The sequence below is a fragment of the Phalangium opilio genome, unplaced genomic scaffold, assembly GCF_054372755.1.
Source record: "Phalangium opilio isolate 3A_F unplaced genomic scaffold, DU_Popi_V2 ptg000025l_1, whole genome shotgun sequence".
NCBI classification, from domain to species: domain Eukaryota; kingdom Metazoa; phylum Arthropoda; class Arachnida; order Opiliones; family Phalangiidae; genus Phalangium; species Phalangium opilio.
Genome location: NW_028324156.1, coordinates 13,984 through 41,898, shown reverse-complemented (window position 1 = coordinate 41,898; position 27,915 = coordinate 13,984). Strand labels below are relative to the sequence as shown.

General features: G+C 37.2%; 1 protein-coding gene across 5 annotated transcripts; it reads right to left on the bottom strand.

The window, feature by feature from the left end:
• Positions 1–117: 117 nt before the first annotated feature.
• Positions 118–27,915, bottom strand: Pka-R2 (cAMP-dependent protein kinase type II regulatory subunit). 5 transcript variants are annotated; one of them, XM_089868852.1, is made up of 11 exons: positions 27,105–27,915; positions 7,336–7,505; positions 5,922–6,028; positions 4,951–5,107; positions 4,267–4,368; positions 4,087–4,161; positions 3,552–3,608; positions 2,899–2,925; positions 2,492–2,561; positions 2,294–2,362; positions 118–1,594 (listed from the first exon to the last, which is right to left on the bottom strand). In XM_089868852.1, exons 1-11 carry the CDS (start codon positions 27,295–27,297, stop codon positions 1,461–1,463), a joined length of 1,161 nt encoding a protein of 386 aa, XP_089724978.1. In that variant the 5' UTR covers positions 27,298–27,915; the 3' UTR covers positions 118–1,460. The 5 variants fall into 5 exon arrangements, with proteins under 5 accessions (XP_089724978.1, XP_089724979.1, XP_089724975.1 ...); XM_089868853.1 differs by lacking the exon at positions 27,105–27,915 and adding an exon at positions 25,603–25,630; XM_089868849.1 differs by lacking the exon at positions 27,105–27,915 and adding an exon at positions 8,075–8,658.

The following is a 27,915-nucleotide window of genomic DNA, read 5'->3' as shown; positions in this document are numbered from 1 at the left end:
CCGGACCTACGTAACGTTTAGACTGGAGATAAAGCTAGATTATAAATGTGGGGCGAATTTATACCTTCTCTCTAATAAAGTAGATATCACTTCTTGGTTTTATATACGAAACGCAAAACCATTTTTCAAATATTAATTATTATCATCAGGACTAGTAAGTTGGTTTTATTTAATTAATTAATTAATGTTGTACCCTATATTTTAATTAATTTAATTTAATTTAATTACAAAGTTTCAGCCGTAATATTCCTTGTATTTTTCTTTGAGCACGAAAGTAACGAACTAACCCATGAGCTACTACGATTTATATTTATTTTCTTTTTTTGTTTACTCGTATATTATATTTCTTTAAACTTGATATCACAGATTGTTAAAAATATGGGTTAGGATAATTAAGAATACTAAGCGGTTAGTTAGTAGAAATTAAAAAAAAAACTAAATTGATTTTCTCTCGTTCTCGTTCGTGGTTTGAAACTTTGAAATCTTACCTTTTACTTTAATATTGGTGCGTGCTTTTAAAGGGGTGCTAAAACCAAAATTAATATAAATGTTACTTACTTTTGTTAAGCTCTTATATTTATTATTGTTAATTTTTGAAGGGGGGGGGGTTTTCGTTAATTAATATTTTCGCTGTTAATTCTAATCTTACCTGTTACCAAATTTAATATAATGCCCGTAGATTATTTCGTCATGTAATTAAAACTTAGTCCTATTTACCAAGCCATTTTTTCTCCTACTAAACTTCATTAATTTAACGTCTTTTTAATTAAAATGTTTTCGTCGTTGACCAAGTACTTATATTTTTTCGGGGACCAAAAAAATTAAAAAATTAAAAACTATTTTGGCATTTTAATTTTAATTTCTTTCAGTTGGGTTTAATTTTCATCGGGGATTTTTTTGTTTGTTTGTTTGTTTACGAGATTTAAGGAACGATACAAATACATACACGCGCAAACAGTGCTATTTTGGTAGACAAACATTTGTTTTTTTTTATTTCGTTAATTTCAAATTTAACCATCATCAGGTTAAATTATTTCTCGTGTCATGGAATAATTTAAAAACACGATTTATTTAATTTATTTTTTTTTTCTTTGCGATTAAATTAGCGCCATTTTTTTTAATTTGCTGGCGCTTCTATTGTACGGTGGTGGTATTTCCCCTGTCGTGTTTTAAATTCTTTTAACCGATGTTTATTTTAGGGGGAAAAAATTCCGGGGGAAGTTTTCTATAGTTTTCGTTTCAGTAAAAAGGTTTTGTTTTATTTTATTATAATTCTGAGAATTTTTATATATTTATATTTATTTATTTAAAAAGCAAAAAATAATATAATGGGAGGGTAATGTTTTATTTACCGACTGCTGTTGTTGTTGTTGTTTGGTTGTGTTGTTGTTTCCGTTTATTTATTTATTTATTTTCCTCGTTTTTATTTACGTGTTTATTTTATATTTATTTGTCAGTTCTCATCGCCTCAGGTCGCTCATGTTTGCTTTGGAGCCGAATATTTGCACTAGCTGTTCGTCGTAATTGGTAATGTTACGTTGCATGAGTGTCATGCAAGGGCCCAGTAACCTTTCGAACGCTTGAACATCTAGAACTGTTGAAATACCGAATTAAATTGTAAGGGGGGCGTGGGGGGGTTAATTTTTGGGTCTATATTCAATAACTACCAAGAAGTGATGTCTATAGTTTATTAGGGAGAAGGTATAAGATGCCTAAGTATTCGCGCGCGCCATAGTCCCAGTCCCCCTTTGAAAATACAAGGGGGGGGGGGACGTAAAAGGAGGCCGGGCTATTTCGCAGCCTCTCCTCAGTCGGAAATTATGACTGTAATTTAATTTTCGTCATTCGCGTCGCCTCGCTGACGTGAGTTTTCAAGAACCAATGAGATGCTGGCTGGTTGTAATTTAGAGGCGGGGATTAACTCCGGACCTAGGTAACGTTTGGACTGGAGATAAAGCTAGATTATAAATGTGGGCCGAATTTATACCTTCTCCAGCTCTTTATCTCCAGCCCAAACGTATAGTATGACCGGAGTTAATCCCCGCCGCCTCTAAATTACAACCAGCATCTCATTGGTTCTTGAAAACTCGATCACGTCAGCGTGACGCGAATGACGAAAATTACAGTCATATTTTCAGACTGATGAGAGGCGAAATAACCCGGGGGTCTCCTTTTACGTCCCCTCTTGTATTTTGAAAGGGGGGACTGGGACTATGGCGAGCGCTAATACTATAGGCATCTTATACCTTCTCCCTAATAAACTATAGATATCACTTCTTGTTAAAATACTTACAAGCTAATTTGACCGTTCCATCAGCGTACGCCGATGCTGCTCTCGGTTTATGCGTAACAAGAGCCAATTCTAAAAAAAAGGGGGGGGGGGGGTAGGCAAGGACGTAATAAAAAGTGTTAAAAAATGTTGAACACGTCGAACCCTTTATTATGACGAATTAGTTAAAATTGTAATAAAAAGGTCACGATCGAAATTTACCTCCAATATATTGACCTTTCGTTAACCGGTTAACTTCAACTTCTTCACCCTTATCAGAGGATTCTTCAATCTAAACGCGTTTTTACGTTAATTAAAATTAGATTAAAACGCGTCTTTTCCAAGAACTAACGAATATCTCAATTAATTATTTTAAATCGTCGATAAAATTAATTAATTAATAAAGAAAAATTAAATAAATAAAAAAATAAAAAACTAAAAAACAAGCTTTATATCATGGCTTATAGATAGTTTTCACACATGGAGGCTTTATACCATTTACGCCAGGAGGCCGGGCTATCTGGCGGACAAAAACCCGTCTGCTTTTGTCCGCCAGATAGCCCGGCTTCCTGGTGTAAATGGTATGAATCCTCCATGTGTGAAAACTATCTATTTTTTTTTATTCTAACCTTTTGACTATTGGCGCTCTTATTAATCTTGTTTGTGGACCCAAAGAGGAACATCAAGTGACACACGACACACATGCAGAAACAAGTGAAAACAAAGCATGGAGATTTTTGAGAGAGAGATAGAGATAGATATTTGTATGTGTGTGTTTGTTTGTTTGGTTTTTCATAAAATGGACAATATTTCAATTTCAGATTCATTGAGGTGAGAAATATAGAATAAAAAAAATAAATATTTAAAGATTCTCTTTAAAATTACGAGGTCACGTGCTCATTGCATAGTCGATTGCAACTGTAAAAACTTTAATTAGATAATTGGATGGATGTGGATATCACGTCAGGGAAAGTAATTAATATCAAAATTTCTTTACAATTACGGTTTAAATTCTCTTAATTACTACGGGTTTTCTTTTAAATATAGAAAAACATACTACTAGTTTTAGTTACAACATCGTATTTGAAAATACATTTTCTTCCAACAATTAATATTCTAGCAACTAGGCAAAATAATAAATAATCGTAAAATAAAACTAAATTAAAATAAAATTTGACATTTATCTAATTGCTAAAAAATTTACTACATTTAAAGGGGTTCAGGGGGCCGGGGGGTTATAGTTTATAATTAAATTCGGGGAAATAATTAAAAGTTTACTTACAACCGTAATCCTGACAGTTCCGGATTCAATGAAATACATACCATCCGCTTCGTCACCCTGAACGACGTGATGGTTAAAGATGGTTAATTAATTTAGAAAAAATAGTTAAGACTCGTATTTTAGTTTGAACGGGGATAGATTTAATTTTAGAAGTAGGAATGGAGAACAGAGTAATATCTGGGCGCGTGTCAAAGTCCCGGACCCCCTTTCCCGAAAGGGGGGGGGGTATGAAAGAAGAGGCAGGGGGTTATAGCGACAGAGGTAAAAAGGAATTACGTCACTATTTTTCGCCGTCCCCGTCAGCAACGTCATCAAAACGTAGTTTAATTGAGCCAATAAGATAATTTAAACTTTTCGTTACGTGTTGGAGGGAGGGAGAGTACTCTCTATACTGGGTGGTCTATGAGTCGGACTGAAGTAAATACTAACCGTTCCGTTCTCCATTCCTACTTGCAAAATTACATCTATCCCTGGTTTGAATAAGTTACCGCGTCAAAAGAGAGATAGAGAGAGAAAGAAAGAACTCTGGATTTACCTGTCTTATAATTAACTCTCCGTGATCGTACTGTTTTGGCATCAATGCATCCGCTAAATTCATTCTTTCGTATGCCTATAATATATATCGAATTTAATAGGAAAAGGGTTAGAAATGAATGGGGCTCTTATGGGGTAGATCAAAAAATGGCTCGTGTTATTTCTGTGAAAGTGCTCTTACTTCTAGCGTTTGTAACATTGGTACGGACTCTAAAAGCTGTTCGTACTCTTTCCTCTTTTTGAAGGCGCTCTTCAAGACGATGCGTCGAAATGTTTGCCTATTCTATAACGCCGAATCAAAAATGAAATTACATCTAAAGTACTACTCGAAAGAAGCATCGCGCTTCAAAGGGAGAGTGAAACGGCTTCTGTTGGTTCGAACCCATACCATAACTTAATAAGATATGTTCCATCCATAAGTTTGTCACTGGTAACTTAGAAACTGGAGCTTGTCACGAAGTGAGTGAGGTAGGTCATAGATTCGAGGTAAAGCGAGGGAGGCCTGGTGAGGCGCTGCTGTCAAAGGCTTAGTAATGCAGACTAAATAGGGCCTAGATGGAAGTCCTGCAAAACTAACCAACCGAGTGTATACTTCAATTCTCGCTTGTCGTTCTCCCTTGAACTAACTCGAGCTGTAAGTCTCTCAGTAGCGTTACGAGGTATAGGTAGTGTCATACTTATGGAAGGAACATATCACTTATAAACTTATGATCATAGCAACCCCGATGACTGTGGCTTTCAAGTTTACGGTTAAACCGAATTATTAGAAACTCCACTAAAAAGTAACTGTTTTCGAAGCGGCGTTTCACACACATGCATATCTCCCTGAATATGGACAGACAGTTTTTAATTTAAGGTAACTAACCATGGCCCATAGGGAACCTTCGGTGGCAGATATAATAGTGGCCGCACGGGGCATATTGTACATCAGAGCTAATTCTCCGAAACTTCCCGTGTTGTCGTATTTGCCAACTAATTTGTCTTTTTCTTGGTCCGTATTGACGTGAATATTAAAAACTCCACTACAAAGAGCGGCCAAAAATTGATTTAGTAGAAAAAAATGCAGAGACAAGCGGATACAGGGTTGCCACGGAATTTTCAGAACCAAATTCCCTGACTATTCCAGGTTTTCCCTGACCTTTTTAGGCCGAAAGTGTAAATGTTTACAGCACGTTTTTATGTGCCTATAATTAAATAAACTCGATCTACATTTTAAGTTTTCCAATGTATTTGTTGCACCAAAATGATTAAGAAACATTTTAACTATAAATAACACTCTGAGAGATTTTTTAGAGAGCATTTACTTTATAAAAACAATTCCAGACAGCATTTTTAAGGATTGCTCTAGAGTTTTCTGTGTTAAGAGAGGATGAGGAGAAACTTTCATTACTCTTTCAATAAAGACTTATCCCCAGAAATTTTACCCACTAAAATCAAATTCCCTGACTTTGGTGAAATTTTTAAAATTCCCTGACTTTTCCCTGACCTTTTCGGCCCATTTTTAAATTCCCTGACTTTCCCAGATTTTTCCTGACCCGTGGCAACCCTGGGATAAAAACTTTCGTTGTTAAAAGAAGAAAAAAATCTTTCCGCATTTTGGAATTTTCTATATAGGTAAGCTTTATATTGACGTTGAATAACGTAAACAAAGGTAGCTCCCCAATGTTTGTTATTTGGCTAAAAGGAAGGTTACACGCCCCCTTTCCCCCCTCCCCCCAGGGGAAAAATATATTTGAATATAAAGCGGATTTTGTCGGAACAACTCGATAAAGTCAATATTCACACGCGCACGGCCAAAAGGTAATGACAAAAAGTTTCCGATTAAACTTAACTTACTGTTCAATGACGTAAAAATTATCTCCATCGTCTCCTTGCCTTATAACAGTTTCACCGGGTTCAACTTTTCGTTCAAACATGGCGTCTAGAACTTCTTGCATTTGCTCCTGTAATTAAATTTAATTAAAACGTTTAACTAGAGACTTTGACGAATTAAATTCTAGTTCAATAAGCGAAACCGCGACGGGTCTACGATAAATTTTACATTTGACGAATTACGAATTGTATAGCCAGAAGTATATAATACTTCTCTTCGAGAGAAGTGTACCACAAAACGGGGTAATAGGGACTTGGCAATTCGGGCTTAACTCTGCCCCCTGCGCCATTATCGTATGTTATTTAACAGAATGAAAGCTATAAGCTCCTGGTATGTTTTTAAGCACTATTGGAAGGTAGCCTGACGTTGCATGACGTAGTACTGCCAAGACCCTATAGTAACATAATTCTTCATCCCAACATCAGAAGATCAGAACATGTTACTAAACCGAATCACATGCGCCATGATAAATAGTTTGCCCATCATTATTCTATTATCGCTTAACTATTTGCCAAGGCGCATGCGCTTGTAGATTAATTTTTGTCCCACGTCAAGACGAGACGGGTTTGTGGGTTGATTGCTACTTGGGATTTAGTACCACCAAACCGTTATAGAATTCACCCCACGGTGTGATAATCAACCCATCTGAAGTTTGATAAGCGAGAGAGCAAACAAAAATGGTGAGCATGGGTAGAATCATGTTACACAACTAAAGTATTAAGAGGATACAGAGTGGCATCCTTCTTCTATTATACCCTTCCGGTTTGGCGTATATAACACGCAAAAGGGCACCAGATTTCTAGGGAATTATCGGGGTAAACCAAGCCGCTCAACGAGTATAGCATACATATATTATATCTTTCGAAACATAATATAGGGCTCCCACCAAAAATCTCAAAAATAAATAGGGGAAAAAGGGACTTTTCACGATAAAAATAGGGACATAAATTTTAAAATTAGGAACCAAAAAGAAACCACTTGTAAAACTAAATTATACTTTTATTATGTGAAAATAGCACACTTCTTCTGGTCCAAAACCAGTTAATTGCTTGGACTATAACCAGGGATAAGACTGTAAAGTAACAAAAATCCAAAGAATAAATAGGAATCTAAGTACCGCGTCAACCGTTATTTTTGTTATCTCTCCTTGCCTGGAAACTAAATAAATACTTTTTCTGCGTTTTATGAAAATAGGGTGATTTAAGAACCGAATACCAATTTTAGGGTAGATTAAGGAAGGACCTTGCAGGAAAATAGGGACTTTTAGGGACCTGCTGGGAGCCCTGGGATATCGGTCGGATATTAAGCGATGAAACTAATTTGAATAGGTCTATACAGTATTCAATTAAGAAGCGATTGAAATAAGGAGCTGCTTACTTTGTCTAAAGATCGGAAAAGTAAAATAGATTTGACAGCTTCTCCTAATCTCTGCCGCTGTTCGTCCGATTTGGGATAAACAATTTTTTCCACTTCGTCGTCATCATCTTCCTCCGGATCGTATTGTTCGGCAAACACTGATTTTCTTCTTGCATATCTGTTTGGTGGTTCTGCAAATATACGCCAAGCGAAACACGCATTCAATAAACAGAAACACTAATAATTCGTTTTGATAATAAACCTAGTAACGCAAGTACACACTATCTTAACCACGCAGATATCTTTAAATTTTAGTTGACTAATTTCGAGAGTATATAGTTTTCTTTTGGGCTTCCGGGAGGGAGGGAGGGAGGGAGGGAGCTGCTCAAAGAAAAACATTTATTCCGGAAATAAGCACAGGACAATCACTGGACACTGTCCAATAAAACTTTAAAATGTCCCATGATAATTTTTTCTAAAAATTAAGGGGGTCACTGGACATTTTGACCAATAAATTTTCCGATGTTTGACTATGAAGATGCGACACTATTTTTGCACACTCCAAAGGACAATGTCCTATAATTTTTCCAGTAAAAAGGGGGGGGGGCATCACTGGACACATGTCCTATAATAAATTTTCCTTATTTCCGAGTAGAGTTCCAATTCAATTTCCCGCCACTTTTGTAAGAACTCTACGGGGTTTTAATAATTCCCCAGGAGGAAACAAAGAGGAGGGCCCCCTAATCTACACCAAACACACCTTCAAAAGTAGGAGAAAGTTCAAAAGCCAGCACACCGTCTAGTTGAGCTTGTAAATTAGCCGCGGAATTTCTTCGTACGCGTAAATAGTTACTAGCGGCTGTAGAGAAAGCTCCTTCTCCGGGAGCGACTTCGACGGAAGGAGAAGGACTCGGCGGATAAATACTATAGGATTCGTAAGACGATCGCGATGTCGACGCTTCCATCCTTCCTAAATCGCCGGTAAAAGTCTGACCGTCGCCGGCCGAATTAGGACCCTCCTTATCGTCGGGCCACGAAACTGGCATGTTCGCCGCGCAAAATCCTTCGCGAAAAAGCCATTCAAAACATTGAGGTTTTTCTTTGATTTAAATTTAAATTTTAATTTTAATTTTACAAACTCACGCGTTCGTAGAAAGGATAGGATAAAACGCGCGCGAGACGTTATCCGGAAAAAGGCGCGAAATTTTGGCGCGCCAAGAATTGAAAGAAATATCTCTGAGACTATTCCTATTTGGAAAAAAATCGATTTAGCTCGCGCATCATCAGTAGAATATCTTTACTCCTCGCCCGCTTCCCCCCTTGAAGTTGAACTGAAGGGGAAAAAGCAGACGATATTCAATAGATAAACGACCTTAAGCACTATCCAGATGTATATAGAAGAAGGACAGATAAAACGAGTAAAAGATATTTTAAGGTTAGTTTAAGATATCAGTTCAGTACGCGCCAGAAAATAACGGTATATCGCCTGGTGGATGGCTTCTCCTTGAACACCGAAGTGCGGCGTGTGGAACACTTCTACAGGCGCGAGAACTTTTAACACCAAAAAAATAAACACCTTTAATACTTTTATTTAAATAAATATCGGAGCAAAATGAAGTCCGCTCGCCAGGCTGACTTGGAATCTAAAGTTCTAAACGCGGAAGGAATTAGGCGACCGTTCTCTTCCACAGTCACTTGATCAATAAAACACAACAGAACAGACCCAAAAGCCCCCTTAGTAAAGAGACGACTACCTATAGCTCTTTCGGCCCCCCAAAATTCGCTCGCTCTAACTTCTAAGCAAAGGCAAAACTGAGCTGGGTTTATACCAATGAGAGAAATCAATAAAGAGAAGGTTTTCTCCTCAGCATTTTACAGGATCAATTCCGTTGAATTTTCAAACTGGACAAAAGCTTACACGACTACTATGAAATTATAAATTCTATCGCTGGCTTCTCCTTGGACTTGAAGGCCATCCCACTTTGAGAGTAGGTCGTCGTCAACAAAGATCACGTAGCGATACCGGGAGGGGAGTAAGGAGAAGCTTCTTTCTTTTTATTAACTTCTCCAACTGGGACGAAATTGAATTATATTGCTCGGAAAGGCCAATACCGTAATAACTTTATATTGTACAAGAAAGAATGTATTCAATACCACCGAGAATATAGAAAAACGTCCGATACAGAAACGGTCTTAATGGGGAAACATTTCCAAGCATCATAAGTTGATAAGATATGTTCCATCCATAAGTTTGTCATTGGTAACTTAGAAACTGGAGCTTGTCATGAAGTGAGTGAGGTAGGTCATAGATTTAGGGTAAAGCGACGCCTGATTTTGGCGCTGTCAAAGGCTTAGTAATGCAAACTAAATAGGGCCTAGATGGAAGTCCTGCAAAATTAATTAACCACTTCAATTCTCGCTTGTCGTTCTGCTAGAACTATAGCTCGAGCTGTAAGTCTCTCTGTAGCATTCATACTTATGGTAGGAACATATCACTTATAAACTTATGCCAGTACTAAATACATAATTCAGGATATAATATTCATTGCGGAATTGAAGGGATTCTCTTTATAGGGAGATTCAATAAGAGCGCGCGCTAAGCTTAAGCCTAATCTAACGGTATATCCGTCCGTCCGTCGGTGGTCTTAACGTTGAAACGCTACTACGACACACAGCTGGATGTAATTAAGGGAGTTTTGGGCGTAAAATGTCAGGCTCGTTAGGCTTATCAAATGAATATAGAGTCGGGAGTACGATGGAGGGCTAAATTACGCTGGCCACAATGACGTCAAGAGGGTGGCCATGCAGTCCCAGAGATAAAACCGTCCTCAATCTATTCTTAACCCGGAGATGCGATGATCATTTTCGAACATTGTTACCTCGCCGGATCTCGATTGTCAACCCACGCCAAGATGTTTTATTATAATTACGAGACACTTTTGAAGGCAATTTGCTCATCTTTCCGAATAAACGCCCTCGCAGTCGTAATGTTTCCCAGGGTTCATACAACTTTTGGAAAACAAATTTCCCTGAGATTTCCAGGTTTTTTCCCCATATACTTCCCTGAATTTTCCCGTATATGGAGTATCCTATGGAGCAAATGTTAACGAAGGAGGGGGGGGGGGCAAATATGACTATTACATAATCAAAGGACATCCCCGTATCTCTAATATAACCACCAGAGTTATGAGCCTCCAAAGTTTAGTGTAATGTTAATCCTATGAAGGTATGTTTATGAACATTTTGCTTAATTACTCGGCCCTTGTTTGACCCTTTCCCTGATTTCCCTGAATTTTACTAAAAATTCGAAATTTCGATGAATTTTCCCTGAGGTATTGGTCAACTATTTATTTCCCTGATTTTTCCAGGTTATCCCGGTTTTCCAGGTTTGTATGAACCCTGGGTTCCGAGCCCGAGTATGATTGGCTCGAATAAAACCGGCGGGAAATTAGAAGAGAGAGATAAAAAATTATTTACCAAGCCTATAAATTCCTCAAACCTTTAATTTAATTAATTAACAAGACTTAATTAATTACACCTAGATACAAACCTAATTAGTCTTCAGTTTGATTATAGGCTTAGAGATATTTGTTCTACATATTTCTGCCTAAACCTAAAATAATGGACTTTCGATTGATACAGTAGTACATGGGGGGGGGAAGGAAAATTGAACTTATAGATTTCGAATTGTGACGTCAATATCAGTCATCGGAGATAAAAATAAAACGCGGGATTATTATATACACTTTTTTTTTCCTTTGGAGTAGTCGATATTAAATCTCTTAACCGTTAGCTAAACCTTGGTCTAACCTTCGACAGATATACCCACTAAACGAGACTAAAGTGCACCTTAGAGTTCACTTAATCTGTTTGAAGAAGTGATTTTAGTTTTAAACGCCAGCAGCGAGGTTTCGGAAAACGGGAAGGATATTTTGTAACGGTAATCTACTACTAAACAGGAGCGTCAATAAAATGTACAGTCATGTTGGATTCGCCTCTCTTAGGATTAGTGATAAGAACAGATACTATAGGCCTTGCAGCCGTTATTCCGGCATATTTATCGCAGTCTAAGCGAAATTACCGCGGAAAGGACATGCAAATTACGAGAGAGAGAACTTACTCCCATTTCTTTAAAGGCCGACTTCCAGCAGCGAAAAGAGTTCTAGCGAACTGAAAACCGAGCATCGAGACTAACAATTGAGAGACCGTGTCGATTTTCGAATCCCCGCTGGGGTAGAAGATGGAAGGGTTCTAGCTAACTGAAAGCCGTGCAATGTGGTTCTATAGCGAACTGAAGATACGCAATAGAGAATTTCCTTCAGGGGAAAGCAAAAATTCGAGAGGAAATAAATTTAAAAAGATTTCTAATGTTCATCTTCAGTTCGCTAGAACCACATTGCACGGCTTTCAGTTAGAGAGAACCCTTCCAACTTTTGACCCAACGGGGATTCGAAAATCGGCACGGTCGCTGGGACATTGTTAGTCTCGATGCTCGGTTTTCAGTTCGCTATAGAACTCTTTTCGATGGAAGTCGGCCTTTAAGAAGGATTAAAATGATGACTCTTTAGGAAGAAAAAAAAAGGATTTCTATATAATTTGGCGGGAAGTTTGGAGGAAAAGGGTTGGAAAATTCGTCCCTGGCATTCACCGGAGATAAAATTCCAGGAATTCGATCTTTTTAGTTTGAAAATCGATTTCTAAACAACTAAAAATAGTATAAGTTTCGTCCTAAATTTAAATTTTTCAGAAATCCCCCCTAAAAGTCTAAGACTAATTGCGACAAAATTAGAAATCCTCTAGAACCGACGTTTTAAATAAATAAATTTATATAAATTCTTAATAATTAATATTCCTAATATAACCTAACCAAGGCTTAAGTCATTACGTAATAAAAGTAGGCCTTACCCAGTTGGTAAAAAAAATAAGGTTCTATTTCGGCTGAATGAGGTAAATTGGTACTGTAGACGATCTTCTAATAAAATAAAAACTAGGGCGCCACAAAGAAAGGCAGGGTTTAGTTTGCTTTGATCTGTCTAAAAGTGAACGGAAAGCAAACCCTTGTCGCCATAAAATTCTCAATATATCTCTAAAGAGTGGGGGGGGGTGAGAAAACCGAAGGGGGAATGGGGTGATGGGGTTATATAGCGAAAGAAAAACAAATTCATATTGATTTACAAACATACAAGTATAGAAAAAAAGCTACAAGTTGGGATGTATTTTTCAATGTAAGGTTGCATACACCGAAGCAGGGTTCGTACAATTTTATTGGAATGAAATTCCCTGACTTTTCCAGGTTTTCCCTGACTAAATTCCACAAATTTCCCTGACCATTTGCAATAACTTAAATGGCGAACAAATATGAAAACCAATCTAAATTCACTCGAATCATTTATGCACGAGTTGTTATTGTTATAAAAATAAGCCAACTATTTAGTTTAAATTTAACTTTAAGTCAGAGCTGTGCTAATTAATTAGTTAGCTAATTGAATTTCTAATTAATTAGCAACATTTACTAATTGAAAATGGTAATTGAATTTTAATTACCTTGTGCTAATTGAGAAGTAATTCTAATTAATTAGTATGAATCGGAAAGGTAATTATCTAATTAAAATTTAATTAGATTTAGGATTAACTAATTAGCCAATTGGATTTTCAATTAATCTTTTACGCCAATTTGTTGTAAAAAATCGAGGAATTAACTCTTGATTCATCTATTTGAATATGAAAAAGCCTTATTATATCGATGAGGAAACCTTAGTGCTACTCTAAATTTTTCAGCTCCTCAAATATGAGAGAATACTAGTACTAGTAGAAAATTTCGTAGTTCGCAACTGCCCCATTTCGAAATTTCGACTGTTTTACCTACTCGAATTTATAGCAGTGCGCATGTATTTACTACTCAGGAGTCCATTATAGGTACTGTGGCAAGAAAATGAAGAAATGAGAAAAATTTTAAAATGACGGAAGGCTTGAGGCTTGTCTCATTTTTCAAGAATAATTCATGGCTTCCGTACCCGTTTTTCAATGGCATTAAAACATCACCAAAGTACTAAACCCATGAGCACTTCTAAACTTTTATGTTTACTTATGGTTTCTTTTTTACCTTAATTAGAAAATAGTAATTCTAATTAATTAGTTTGATAAATAAATGTCTAATTTCTAATTGAATTGAATTAGTTTCTATGTCTAATTGCTAATTTGCTAATTAATTAGTTCATAAATATTTCTCTAATTGCTAATTTACTAATTAATTAGTTCATAAATATTTCCCTAATTGCTAATTCTAATTCAATTAGTTGTCAGCTAATTAGCACAGCTCTGCTTTAAGTAAATCATAAATAACCGGAGCGGTGAGCGAAGCAAGCTCCGCATATTTGGGGCTCTGGTCAAATCTCAGACAATGGTCACCCCTATACTGTTATCCAGACTTTAAATTTCACTCCAATATATTTTTCACTGACATTTCCCTGACCTTATAGATCCATTTTCAATTTCCCTGACTTTTAGGTTCATTTTCAATTTCCCTGACTTTTAGGTTCATTTTCAATTTCCCTGACTTTTCTATGACCTTTTAGGTCCATTTTAAATTTCCCTGACTTTTTCCTGACCTTTTAGGTCCATTTTCAATTTCCCTGACTTTTCCAGATCGTGTACGAACCCTGCGAAGGTTTATCAATGTTTTTCATAACACTATGTTTGAAGTATACGCGATTGAACTCGCGTTAAGTCCAAAGCAAACAAGCTAGTGCAAACAAAACTTGTACTCTTAAAAGTCATAACCTCAAGTCGAAAATAAATAACTCCGAATATATCTGAATTTGACATGAATAGAAAAAAGGATAACTCAGATTACACGGCGACAACCCTTCCCCTTCCCCCCTGACCGCCCGCCTTTAAGCCTAGTATATTCTCAGGGGCGTCGGAAGTGTTTTGAAGTTGGGGGGGCTCGGACTCCGATGAAGACCAAGGAGGATGTATGGGATGACGCCCCAAACCTGCTCCGGAGCTGTTTCTTAGACATTGTTCTGTGCAGGCGCGTAGGAACGTTTTGAATTTAGGGGGGTACAGTCTAAACATGAAAAATTTTGAAAAATACATTGAACACGGTTGAAACATTGTACTTTAATCACAGTGAAATGGTGAATTATTATGATTTTCCAAAAATCGGTGTCAGATAGGTGTTGGTTGTGGAAAGTTTTCTGAACATGAAATTTTATTCAATCTTATCAATCCTCTCTGGATATGTTTAGATAATTGCTAAGTGATTTAGTTTTTTTCAAGTCATTGTTGCCCGTAGTCAGGGCACAAACACTTTAAGAGAATTTTTAATATGAAAAATATGATTCCCATTGTAAAATTATGGGATTTATAGGACCAAGAGTTCATAATAACACCCCTGATTAGGACTCATAAGCGACAAGACCTGAAGTGTGGATGATTCTATTTCAGTGTGAATGTAAGATTCCTGAAAGTGCATTACATCGCACCTTGATCTAATTAAATACTGAAGGGCTCACGCAGAAGGCAAAAAGGATAATAATTAAAAAACCATAAACAAAAAAGACTTAAAGTTGACTGAAAGTTACCAAATCAAGCTATTTAAAAGGGTCAGGTAGGAAGAGAGGCTTTTCACTGAAAACCGATTTTTATAATTAAAGATATTTTAAAGGTCTGTGAACCTAATCTGCGAGCTTTGACATTTCAGATGAAAAATCTCAGGCGAAATTAAATTGAAGTGCAGCTCAGAATTCAAAGTAATTGCTATCATTTCAAATAAAATCTCCAAAAGTTCTTTAAATTTAATTATGCCAAAATGGAAGGCAAAAATTTCCTGAGCGAGCGAAGCGAGCTGCGCGATTTTTTATCTGACCAAATGAGATGTCGCTAATTCTGCATTTCAAACTTCATACAGCTGGGATTATAAATAATTATTCCAAAATCCCCAAAAGATAGGAAAATTAGTGAAATTATAGGATAAAATGGGATACTTTCTAAAATATTCTCACTTCAGTATCATTTTGGCGCCCTTTGAATATAAATTTGGCGCCCTTTCTGACCTATTTAGGAGCCCTAGTAGAATTTTAGGGGGTACAATTTACCCTTGTACCCCCCGTTCCTACGCCACTGGTTCTGTGAATCAGTGTGTTCACACATCTAACATTAACGGCACGAATTACGCGATAACGATGTCAATGTGTAACTAAACCAACATGTATAACGGTCTAACGGATTTTGACAATTTGACTTAGAAGGCTACAGGCTAGTTCCAGTTTTCAGGGGATATACACCGGGGATGAGACATGAAACAAATGCTCAAGAGGAATGGGATATTCGCCGGGGATGAGGCATGAGACTGTAAGGGGATATTAACCTGGAATGAGACTACTATTAAAGATATTCAGAAAGTATAGCTAAAATTACCATTTTTTGTAATGCAGTAAGTCTTAAAATATAGAAATTTTTTTTTTTAATCTAAAATTTAATACCTAAATGAATACAAACTAAGAAAATTAAAAACCAAATGTGAGGGGCTGGGCCCCCTCACATTTTGTTATAGCAGGGGCTTGAGCCCTCCCTGCCCCCCCGGTTCCGACGCCACTGTATATTCTAAGGATAGAAATATCATAAGAATATACGCCTAGCGTCTTTTCTTTCTAAATTATTTCGACCACAAAAATAATCCAGCAAGATGATACCAAGAAGGGATATCTAGTTTAGTAGGGAGAAGGTATAAGATGCCTAAGTGTTCGCGCGCCATAGTCCCAGTCTCCCTTTCAAAATACAAGGGGGGGGGCGTAAAAGGAGGCCGGGCTCAGTCGGAAAATATGACTGTAATTTCCGTCATTCGCGTCGCCGCGCTGACGTGACTTTTCAAGAACCAATGAGATGCTGGTTGTATTTTAGAGGGGGCGGGGATTAACTCCGGACCTACGTTTGAAATGGAGACAAAGCTACGAATGTGGCGAATTTATACCTTCTCCCTAGTAAACTAGATATCGCTTCTTGGCTATACTGAAAGTTCGACACTACGGGGAGACCTAGGTGACAATTTATATACATTGAGATAATTGGGAAAATAATTTTTAACCCAATTAATTTAAGAAGAAGATTTCAGAAAGTATTTGTTTCGAGTGATTCGCTTCTACACGCGACGATCTACCTATGAGACTCGAGTCCAAAAGGTATACGCAAAGGTAAGCCTTGGCCTCCAAATAGTATTTCCCTTTGAACGCTTACTACGTTAGTTTTACTGGATATTGATTTTTTTTCGGAAAACAACAAAGAGCGTCTTCTCATCTCTGGCGAGAGTGAGTATGTGTAAAAAGGGGTAAGATGCGGCTCTGGAAGGTATTACTACAGAATTCTAAAAGTCGATAATCACGGCCTTGTTCGCTTTTCCCTAAGCCTTTTTTACCATCTTATACGTCTTACGTAAAACGATGACGTAGATAGGATTGGAGTCTTAGGAGAGAGAGAGAGAAAGGATGGAAGGAAGAAAGTAGAGGAGGAGGGTCAAATTCAATTGACGCATCGGGGTAAAGATGCTAAGATTCTTGGAAGAAACCTTAATCAAAACTGGCATTTACTACGACTATACTGTGTTTCGAGGAAGCGACGCGAGTGTCTAAAGATTTCGACAGTTTTTGCGGTATTTTAGGGTCAAATCAAGAACCCATTAAAGTCCTGAGAACGATGGAATGGAATTTGGCTGTAGTGTCGTCCGCTATAGGGAGCTTTCAGTTGGCATGTACTACGACTTTACCGTGTTTCGAGGAAGCGACGCGAGTGTCTAAAGATTTCGACAGTTTTTGCGGTATTTTAGGGTCAAATCAAGAACCAATTAAAGTCCCGAGAACGATGGAATTTGGCTGTAGTGTCGTCCGCTATAGACAGGGTTCATACAACTTTTGGAAAACAAATTTCCCTGAGATTTCCAGGTTTTCCAGGTTTGTATGAACCCTGATAGAGAGCTTCAGTTGGAGGAGGAGCTGAGTCTCGAGACATAATTTACACTGCCATATTGGTGGGTTTAAAGCAGGAATGAAGCTGAGACCACCCACCCAATATGGCAGCCAGAACAGTGCCATAAGACTTGGGAGGGTGTGACGTACCACTATCCCATGTGAAAGCTCTCTATTGACGACATATTGACAAAAGTAAAATACCATGACTGAATACACGTTCTTAGAGTTTATAAGGGGGTTCTTGGGTCAAACGCGTATTTATATTATAAAATTTTGTCTACATCCGCGCCAATTGCACGTGACATTCTCTTGATATATATCTTTTGGCGCCAGTCAAGTTTTCGCGCCTTTTTGACGCGCGCGGATGTTTTGAAGGGTATGGGAGCTAGCTAGATTACTCAAGTTCAATTCTTAAACGAAAGAACGCGACAGAAGTCCGTAATAAACAGCGTCTTAAACTATATAGTTGCACCTAGAAACAGAAGCTTCATTCTAAACAATAATCGATTGGAAAATATAGTCGGTGTGATTACCACCACACTCCGCTGCACTCTAACCTAAGCGGCGCGCCCGAGGCTTTCTAAGATGGGATGAAAATTGACACGCACGTTGCGTGCTTCGGCCCCATCCTAAATTTCAATTAGGGTCGATGAGGAATAAAGGTTACTCGGGGGTAATGGTATGGAGGAAACCCTGAAGTGAAAGAGGCAACTCGCGCTTTACCAACTCTAAACTTAACTCGAAGATATTGGATAGTAAATAAAGCGGCGGCGCATTGTAGGTCTAAAAGATGTAGAAAGTGCAAACGATATTAATTCTATAAACTATCTTACTCTGGCGCCCACCATAATCACATGACTAAGACCATCAACTCGTGTAAGTACTTGAAAATGCGTAAACGAAATCAGAGCAACATACACGGATCGCTTCCCCATTATAATAATAATAATCTAACTTTATTTCAAGTTCATAACACCCAGAGGGCTATATTTCAATGGGTCACGATTTCAATGCATAAAGAGGTAGCCCCTATGCCACAGCTAACCTATACTAACTATTACCAGAAGGGGATAATGGAAGGATGCCACTCTGTATCATCTTAATACATTAGTTATGTAACGTCATTCTTCCCAGGCTCACCCTATTTGTTTGCTCTCCCGCTCATCAAACTACAGATGGGCATCGCATCGTAAGGTGAATTCTATAACTGTTTGGTACTAAATCCTCAGCAATCAACTCGCTAACCTCGTCTTGGGGTGAGACAAAGAATAGATCCACAAGCGCGTCTTGGCAAATAGTTTAACGCAAATAGACTAATGACGAGAGAACTATTTATCGCGTATGTGATTCGGTTTAGTAACCTTGCTCCAAATGTTCCGATGTTGGGAAGAATGACGTTACACTTACCCCGCTTTGTGGTACACTTCTCTCGAAGAGAAGTATTATATACTTCTGCTATTACCATTAACCTCGGCAAGTTTTGATGGAAAGGAGAAACCGGGTAAGACCGCGGAGGAAAACTCCTTTAACAAGTGTGGAGAGAACTTGCAAACTCTACGCAGAAGGGTTCGTTCCCAGGTTTTTTACCGAGTGCCACAGTCCAGGATCGAACCCGGGACCCTTTAGCCGCGAGGCGAAAGTGCTAACCACTTCACCACCCAACCTGCATGCTTGTTTGAGGATATGATAATTTTAACAAGGATATTACAAATTCCATTTATCTTAAAGGCATCGCGGTTTGTCTTTGGCAATTGCCATGCAGTGGGGAAAAAAAATCAGAAGAGAAATACATACAGGTACGTGAAAGCAATCGACTAAAAACCAAACCATAGTGGGTTTGCCGCGTGGAATCGTGATTTGCATTATGCAAATGATATTGAAAAGTAGAGATATATATTTTGTCTGTTCATTCCCAAACGCTGGCTCGATCAGTTTCCTCCGGAATAATTCTCTCTTTTAGGTTTATTTTCGTCTGAGTGCGAAACGCCTTCTTATCCCCCCTCCCATGGTCGTTCCCCCCCAAAAAAAAGGATGCGGAAGAAAAGGGATGAAAATCATGGAATAAAAAGGAAAAACGTTTGGAATGACGTTTGGCTGGTTTGCATGGCTTTAGAGAGGAAATTTTGCCTCCTACCTTAATCCATTATTAATGAATATTTTTTGGGGGTTTTTATCATCAGACTAGGACCTAATACTCATCTCCTTTTTTTTGGGCTCGGTATCCCAGCAACGCGGTAGGTACTTTTTCCTATTTTCTATCGGTATCGTCTCCATCAAGTATAGAAAATAATCCGCGAAATAACGAGAATAAGAAAGACTGCACTGCAAGACCTCTGTTTTTAGTTTTTGTTTCTGTAGGAATAGATTTAATTTTAAGAAGTAGGAATGGAGAACGGAACGGTTAGCATTTACTTCAGTCCGACTCATAGACCACCCAGTATAGAGCGTACTCTCCCTCCAACACGTAACGAAAAGTTTAAACTATCTTATTGGCTCACTTAAACTATACGTTTTGATGACGTTGCTGATGGGGACGGTGAAAAATACGTAATTCCTTTCTACCAGCTCTGTCGCTATGACCCGCCTCTTCTTTCATACCCCTCCGTCCCTTGGAAGGGGGTCCGGGACTTTGACGCGCGCCCAGATTACTTACTCTGTTCTCCATTCCTACTTCTAAAATTAAATCTATCCCTGGTCTCTGTATACCAAATTTAAAAGCCTTGCCTCGGAATATTCAAATTCCGAACTACACGAGCCTGAGCTTTTATTTCAAATTACTTTTATCTTAAAATTGCGAGAGCTTCTTTAAGAAGTTTTTTTGAACTAACGCACTGGTTTTAAGACCTTTTTAGAATGTTTGTTCTTTGGTTTAACTAGCTTTCTCGGTTAGAAAAGAAGGGAGAGGGTAAATGATTAGTCGTTACCATTCTAGCTCGGTTGCGGAAGAACGGTGCTAAGCCTAATTTGGGCCTAAAAAGCTAAAACAAACAAAGCATTCTCCCAGTAAACGCGAGACTGTAAGAGCTAGGAGTATACTCTTAGCGCAATTTCGCTATACTTCTCAATTTATTAAACCATGGATAGGGAGCACTATGGCTTTTTTTTGTCATAAGAAGGTTACGTTTAAGCCTTGGCGTACAAAAAAGAAAAGAGGGTTAATAACACTTCCTAAACTGACTCTGAAAGCAGCACGAGGATAGCGGGATACATTCTCTCCGGAGATCCGGATGGAGGATTTTTCTTAATATTACGAGCAGCGCGTCGCTATGCCATTAACGACGACGTTAAAGCTTTAGGCTTAGGATCATACTATCAGTTCAACTCCTTTAGCGTAAAGCCGTAAACGCGGGAAAAGACGCGTGACCTGACCGATGTCACGAGGGCAGAAAAAGGCCAATAAGGACAGAGGAAGTCAGCCTATAGTCGGGTAAGGGTACATCTTAACGAGATTTTCGTATAAGGGTTTATTTTGTCATTTTTGTGTCGAGGTTTGCCACTGTCAGTTCTAGCCTCTATATGTAAATACCAGGGATAGATTTAATTTCAGGAGTAGGAATGGAGAACAGAGTAACGTGGATGCGCGTCAAAGTCCCGGGGAAGGGGGGTATCAAAGAAGAGGCGGGTGATAGCGACAGAGGTAAAAAGGAATTACGGGTCAGCAACGTCATCAAAACGCAGTTAAGTGAGCCAATAAGATAATTTAAACCCTTCGTTACGTGTTGGTTGGAGGGAGGGGCTCTATACTGGGTGGTCTATGAGTCGGTCTGAAGTAAATTAATACTAACCGTTCTTCATTTCTACTTCTAAAATTAAATCTATCCCTATGCCAACTTATAGGGGCAAATATTTGACTTATGATGCCCCATACTGGCCAGGACACCTTCGGTATATACTTGAAATGAGAATTGACCAAGCGTACTAGCTCGACCCCTTCCTTTGTCTATTTTTCCGACAACCATATATAAAATCTCGTTTTCCGTTTCCTCTATAGAGCCAGTCAGATCTCTCGGGCTACGGGGCTATTTTTCCGGCCATAGTTTCGTGTCGACCAAGGGCTATCCTAGCACTGTCAATGCAGCTGGTCGGTGGACGGTTAAATTCGTTCTCGCGCAAATAGCCAAAGGATGGAATAAGTCATCATCTCCCCCCCGTCCCCTATCTCTTTCGTTTCCTATAATAGCTTCCTGAATCGAAATTACTTTGGATCTTCACGTGGATCGACATCGACGTATACCGAAATGGGAGGAGAAAACTCCGCCATCAGATACGACCATGGAGATTGGAGAGATTATTACCGGAGAAAAGAAAACCGGGGGAATGTGAGGAAATGGGAGGAAGACCTGATAGAACTTCCTCAGAGCTATAGAAGTTGAGCAAATACAGGTCGCCGACTTCTTTTTAACCCTATACGGTCATAGGTTGAAAGTTAAGCTTTCGACGATAAAAAAAAACCAGCTCAATTATTTATCACGATGTTTTTATATTTAAAGAATAAACATTTAGCCGGCGCTCTACAGGACACAGACCGGAAGTGGCTATCCATAACTATGTTATACAAACTTACCTATAGCCAGGGATAGATTTAACTTTAGAAGCAGGAATGGAGAACAGAGTAAGTAATCTGGGCGCGCGTCAAAGCTGGTCCCAGACCCCCTTCCCCGGGACGGGGGGGGGGGTTGAAAGAAGAGGCGGGGGTCATAGCGACAGAGGTAAGAAGGAATTGCGTATTTTTCGCCGTCCCCGTCAGAAACGTCATCAAAACGTAGTTTAAGTCAGCCAATAAGATAATTTAAACATACCGTTACGTGTTGGAGGGAGGGGCTCTATACTGGGTGGTCTATGAGTCGGACTGAAGTAAATACTAAGCGTTCTCTTTTCCTACTTCTAAAATTAAATCTATTCCTGATTAAATTAAAACGGAATATAGAGTTTGGAAATTTAACAATAAAAAGTATTACCTATAGCATACGTTTATAAGATACGTTCCTACCATAAGTATGACAATACCTATACTTCGTAATGCTACTGAGAGACTTACTGGGAGCTAGTTTACCTCGAATCTATGACCTATATACGCCACTTCATGACAAGCTCCAGTTTGTAAACAGTGACAAACTTATGGTAAACATATCTTATGAACTTATGCCTATTGAACAGTACGATTTTGCACGCCGATGTCGAAAGGTCAATTTTATTCGATTGGGGAGGGGGGTCACGTGATTGATTTTAACGCCTATCTCTAATGGTAATAATACACGGGCAAAAGCGCTGGATTAGAAACGGTGGCTGATTAGGCATTATCTTATCCGGACCAAACAAAAAATGAAGCATGCATTTCGAAATCCCTAAGAGATTTCAATATAAATGATACTTCAAAAAAATATTCAATACTGCGCACTACGGTTTCATATAACTTTACATTATTTAAACGAGTACACGCTATCTATCGGTTTAATTGATTGATTGGAATTTTAGTTATCAACGGGTTAACGTTTCATTAAATAAATTTAACAGATGTCAAGTTTGGGGGGAAAAACCATCTCGTTCGTGGGAATGTAACGTTGCTATAACGCGTACAGAATATTCTTAATTTGATTATTATTGGTACTTTGCGTTCACCTACTTACTTAGTTACGTATTCATCGATTAACTTAACGCTATATGGCGGGATTTCAACACGATTAAATATGCAAAATACTTCTCTATCTGATGACGTAAAGTCGAGAATCTTTCGCAACCCAACAACTAACTACGGAAACCATTTGAAACGAGCGTGTTGTATTATATTATTCTTTCGAGTTTTAAATTACTCGATTTTGCTTTTATTCAAAGTACAAGGCTTTTAAAAGTAATTGAGCGTCAACTTAGCTCCCTCCCTATAAGGGAATGTTTCAAAGTTCAAAAGCAACATCATTTAAAGTGCCTCTCCAATTTCATTTAACTCACGCTGCCTAAAAGACAAATTAAAAAGACACTGAACGCCGCTTAATGTAACTTCGATTAATAAATTGGAAAACGCAAAAATATATGTCCTTAAGCCTCGGCCGGTTTCAATTTCGAATTAGTTGTAATACCACGTGACTTGTCTATTATAATAAGTTTATAAGTGATATGTTCCTAGCATAAGTATGATACTACCTATACAGTTCGTAATGCTACTGAGAGACTTACAGCTCGAACTAGTTCTAGCAGAACGACAAGCGAGAATTGAAGTCCAACACTCGGTGGTTAATTAGTTTTGCAGGACTTCCATCTAGGTCCTATTTAGTCTGCATTACTATGCCTTTGACAGCGCCAAAACTAGGGGTCTTCGCTTTACCTCGAATCTATGACCTACCTCACTCACTTCACGACAAACTCCAGTTTGTAACCAGTGACAAACTTATATGAAACATATCTTATGAACTTATGTATATAAAAAACTCTTCATTAAATTGTTCTTAATTCGAGAATATCCGGGATTACAAAATCTCTTTAGAACTTTGCCGAATTGATACGCGGTTATAAAAGACAAAAAAATTAGAAGAACCATTTATAAATTGAAAATTGAAAAATTATTTTTATCGCAAAGAATTTAAATGGTTTAAATAATTTGCTTAATGAAGTTAATGTACGTGACCCGAATTTTAAAAACTGTTAACTTTTTATCACGAGTATATATTTCTCAAACGAAAAATAAAATAAAATGGTTTTTCGAATTTTTTCAAAAGAGGATTTTTTGTTAAGTCGTTAAAATAAAAAAAAAACTAATTTGGAATTTGAAAAGCTTTTGGTAACGACGCTACTACAAACCGCTTTTGGGTAGAGAGGGAATTGGGAATTTTGTCTATAGGGGTTATTACCCTGGCCCAAATTTTACTATAGCGAAGGTACAAAAGTAACGTAACACTCGACGTTCACGTTACCTCTCTTTCTCTTTTGAAAAATGATTGAATAAATATTTTATAATGGTTTGTTTGTCATATAAGTCTACGATACTAAGCTGTTAGCAGATTGCATTGAATTTAAAAAGTTACATAAAATAATATAATAATGTATACAGGCCTAGGCGAGAGTGAAATAAGTTCTTAAGTACTAAATTGGGTTAAGATTGTTTTCATATAATAAATATAAGCTTAAGTCTGAATAAGGGAAGAGATTAAATAGGCTCTTTATTACGTTAGCTCTCTCAAATATCTTCTAATATAATCTAGCGTAAATATTTATCTATCAAAAACAGAGAAGCGCCTTAACTAACCAACTTCAGAAATATAACTATCACTTGACAGACAGCGACTGCATTGTCTATTCGATGGTGCAAGGTAACTTGCGTAATTAGAAAATTTGGTTAATTATACACTATTTAAAAAACGAAAATTGATAGATAGAGAAATTTATCTTTCCATTAAATTTTAAATTGATTTGAAAAAAAAAATAATAATTAACTTTAAAATATCTCGATCCAGGAATTCTACACGCATCCAACATAAATCATTCAAACGTCACTCATCAATACATAATCCGCGAAATCTTTTATAAAATCCCATTTAATCCTTTATATCCCATAAGGCCCAACCTTAAAAACTGTCAAACGTCTTACGAAACACCGTAAGTAAAATTCTTAGGAAGGAGAAGAAAAGGGGTTAAGCTAAGCCTAATTTGTTTAATGTTTAATTTATAATAGTAAACTTCGTAGGAAGGCGAAGAAAAGGGGTTAAGCTAAGCCTAATTTGTTTAATTTTTAATTTATAATAGTAAACTTCGTAGGAAGGCGAAGAAAAGGGGTTAAGCTAAGCCTAATTTATTTAATTTTTAATTTATAATAGTAAACTTCGTAGGAAGGCGAAGAAAAGGGGTTAAGCTAAGCCTAATTTGTTTAATGTTGAATTTATAATAGTAAACTTCGTAGGAAGGCGAAGAAAAGGGGTTAAGCTAAGCCTAATTTGTTTAATGTTTAATTTATAATAGTAAACTTCGTAGGAAGGCGAAGAAAAGGGGTTAAGCTAAGCCTAATTTGTTTAATTTATAATAAATTTCACTTAAATAATTAGTAAGGTTTCGCTATATTTCGGCATGAACTTTGAGAAAAGTTTATTCAAAGGAATAAGTTCTATACCTTCAAAGTCTTTATAATGATTCAAATTTGAAAAGCGCGTCGCTTTTATTGTAATATTAATTACTTAAAATGTAGAAACCTTTTCGGAATTATTACGCGACGCGTTTTTAAATACTTTTAGTAACTCTGGTAACAACTCCCACGGAACGAGAAGCAAGTACAAAATACATAAATTAAAACTCAATAAAAGTCATTATTAGAATGGGTTGGTTATATTTTTTGCTTTACCGTAATTTGTCATGTTTAAGTCATCAATCACTGTAATGCAACAACATTACTGTGTGCTGGCCTCGTTTCCCGTTGAAAAATTACTAATAACCGAAAACTTTAATTAGGGGCACGTTTTTACTAAAACCGCGCGCGACTGTCAAAAAATCACGACGGTGTGTCGAAATAGCGTAGGGTTAAAACTAAAGTTAATTTTTAAGTAATTCACTATTGAAAATAGACTCCTTTCTTTAGAAGTAGCGGAGAAAACCGGCCGGCATTACGCTACTAAGATTTTGACAAAAATGTCAAGAAAATCTGCCCAATGACTGAAGAAATAAATATCCAGTGGTTTTTCTTTTCGAAAACGCCCTTTTTAAAGTGACGGACAAACTTGGCGCGTTCAATTTATTTTGATTTAAACCGTTATTATTCTTTTTTTATAAAAAGAGAAAAGAAAAAATCTCGATTATTTCCACTAGCTCATACAATTTTACGCGATTTTTAAAATGATTTTCTTTTAAAATTTATTTAATTCTCCTCCCACCCACTTATCATTTCGTTTGTGAAATACATTCACGTTTAAGAGTTGCGGGTATGACGTAACTAAACCACTCCCAAATCTTGACCAATATTAAATAATAAATAATAAAAATTTGGTGTTTTTCTTTTTAAATGTAAGATATTTTACATTTTGATAAACGGGGTGAAATGGGAAAGGGGGGGGGGTTGATATTACTGAAAGTGTATTATTTTTTTTGGGGGGGGGGGGGTTAAAATATCGTTAAAACTTAAGGCTTTTTCAGACAATTTATATTTTTGACGAGTCAACTTGAGTTAACTAGTTGGGTCGTGTTTACAGAAGTTGAACCACAAGTTGATTTACCAAATTATAAACTGATCACTGACCAATTTTTGCTAACTCAGTTCAACTAGTTGAGTCAAAAGTTGTATCGTCTGAAAAAGGCCTTAGGATTAATAAAATAGATTTGATCGAGTCTCTTTTTGCGATTAAAATTTTTGTTTTAAACTATAATTGGTTTCGAAATTTTGAAGATGCCTCAAACAATTAAAAATAAATATTTCAATTGATTAAATCGCAATTACTTGACGCTCAACTAGTTGAGTCAAAAGTTGTATCGTCTGAAAAGGCCTTAGGATTAATAAAATAGCGTCGATCGAGTCTCTTTCTGCGATTAAAATTTTTGTTTTAAACTATAATTGGTTTCGAAATTTTGAAGATGCCTCAAACGATTAAAAATAAATATTTCAATTGATTAAATCGCAATTACTTGACGCTCAACTAGTTGAGTCAAAAGTTGTATCGTCTGAAAAGGCCTTAGGATTAATAAAATAGCGTCGATCGAGTCTCTTTCTGCGATTAAAATATTTGTTTTAAACTATAATTGGTTTCGAAATTTTGAAGATGCCTCAAACGATTAAAAATAAATAAATAATTTCAAGTGATCTAATCGCAATCCCTTCACAAATGAAATAAATAAAATTAAAATACGAAATCATACCAGAATTTTCATCTTCAATGGTCAAAACTGAGGGTGTTCTTGGCGCGCTTTCTATATTTAGAGGCGAGTTGACATTCTTGAAAGTTGGTTCGGACTTGGCAACCTGTTGCGACATTTTATTTTTATTGGGAAAATCACTGGAAGAGGGAACTTCGAGTTCGTAATTTTTCGATCTCCGTTTAAACAAAGGCATAATTCGCAAAATAAATATTTGACACAGCAAAAATAAAAATCCCAGATGTTGCTTAAATTAAAAATCAAAATTAAACTTTAAATTCAATTAAATTAAATTAAAAGTGGATTAAATAAGGTAAACTTTAGGCATCGCGTTTAAATATCGCGAGCTCTACCGTGCATATGAGATAGAGAGAGAGAGGGAAAAAAAGAGAGGCAGAAAAATTTAGGGAGATAATTTTTCTGGTGAGGTGGTCGATCAAGATATGGATGGTGGTTGGAGGAAAAATTTTTTCTAGGAAATTAAGTATGTCAGGCGACTAGTTTTCCGACACAATACATTCAATCGCTTCTCTGCCGCCGTTTTGTTACTAACGATATAACGCCAATCAATCTGTCTGTTTTTACAGAACAGTTTGATTAGCGGGGCTCGAGGGGGAAGTAAAAATTAAAACTAATTCCAACCCCCGAGGGGGGTCCTGATCAGTTCGATTTCGTTTTAATCGCCACCTTAGTTCTAAAAGCGTTTAAAGACCAAATTTTGCGCTGAGACATTCAAGCGCCTACTTTTAAGTTGATAAACTTCTAAGGTGATTCAAAGTCTTATGTAAATTAAGGTAAAAATAGTCTACGATTA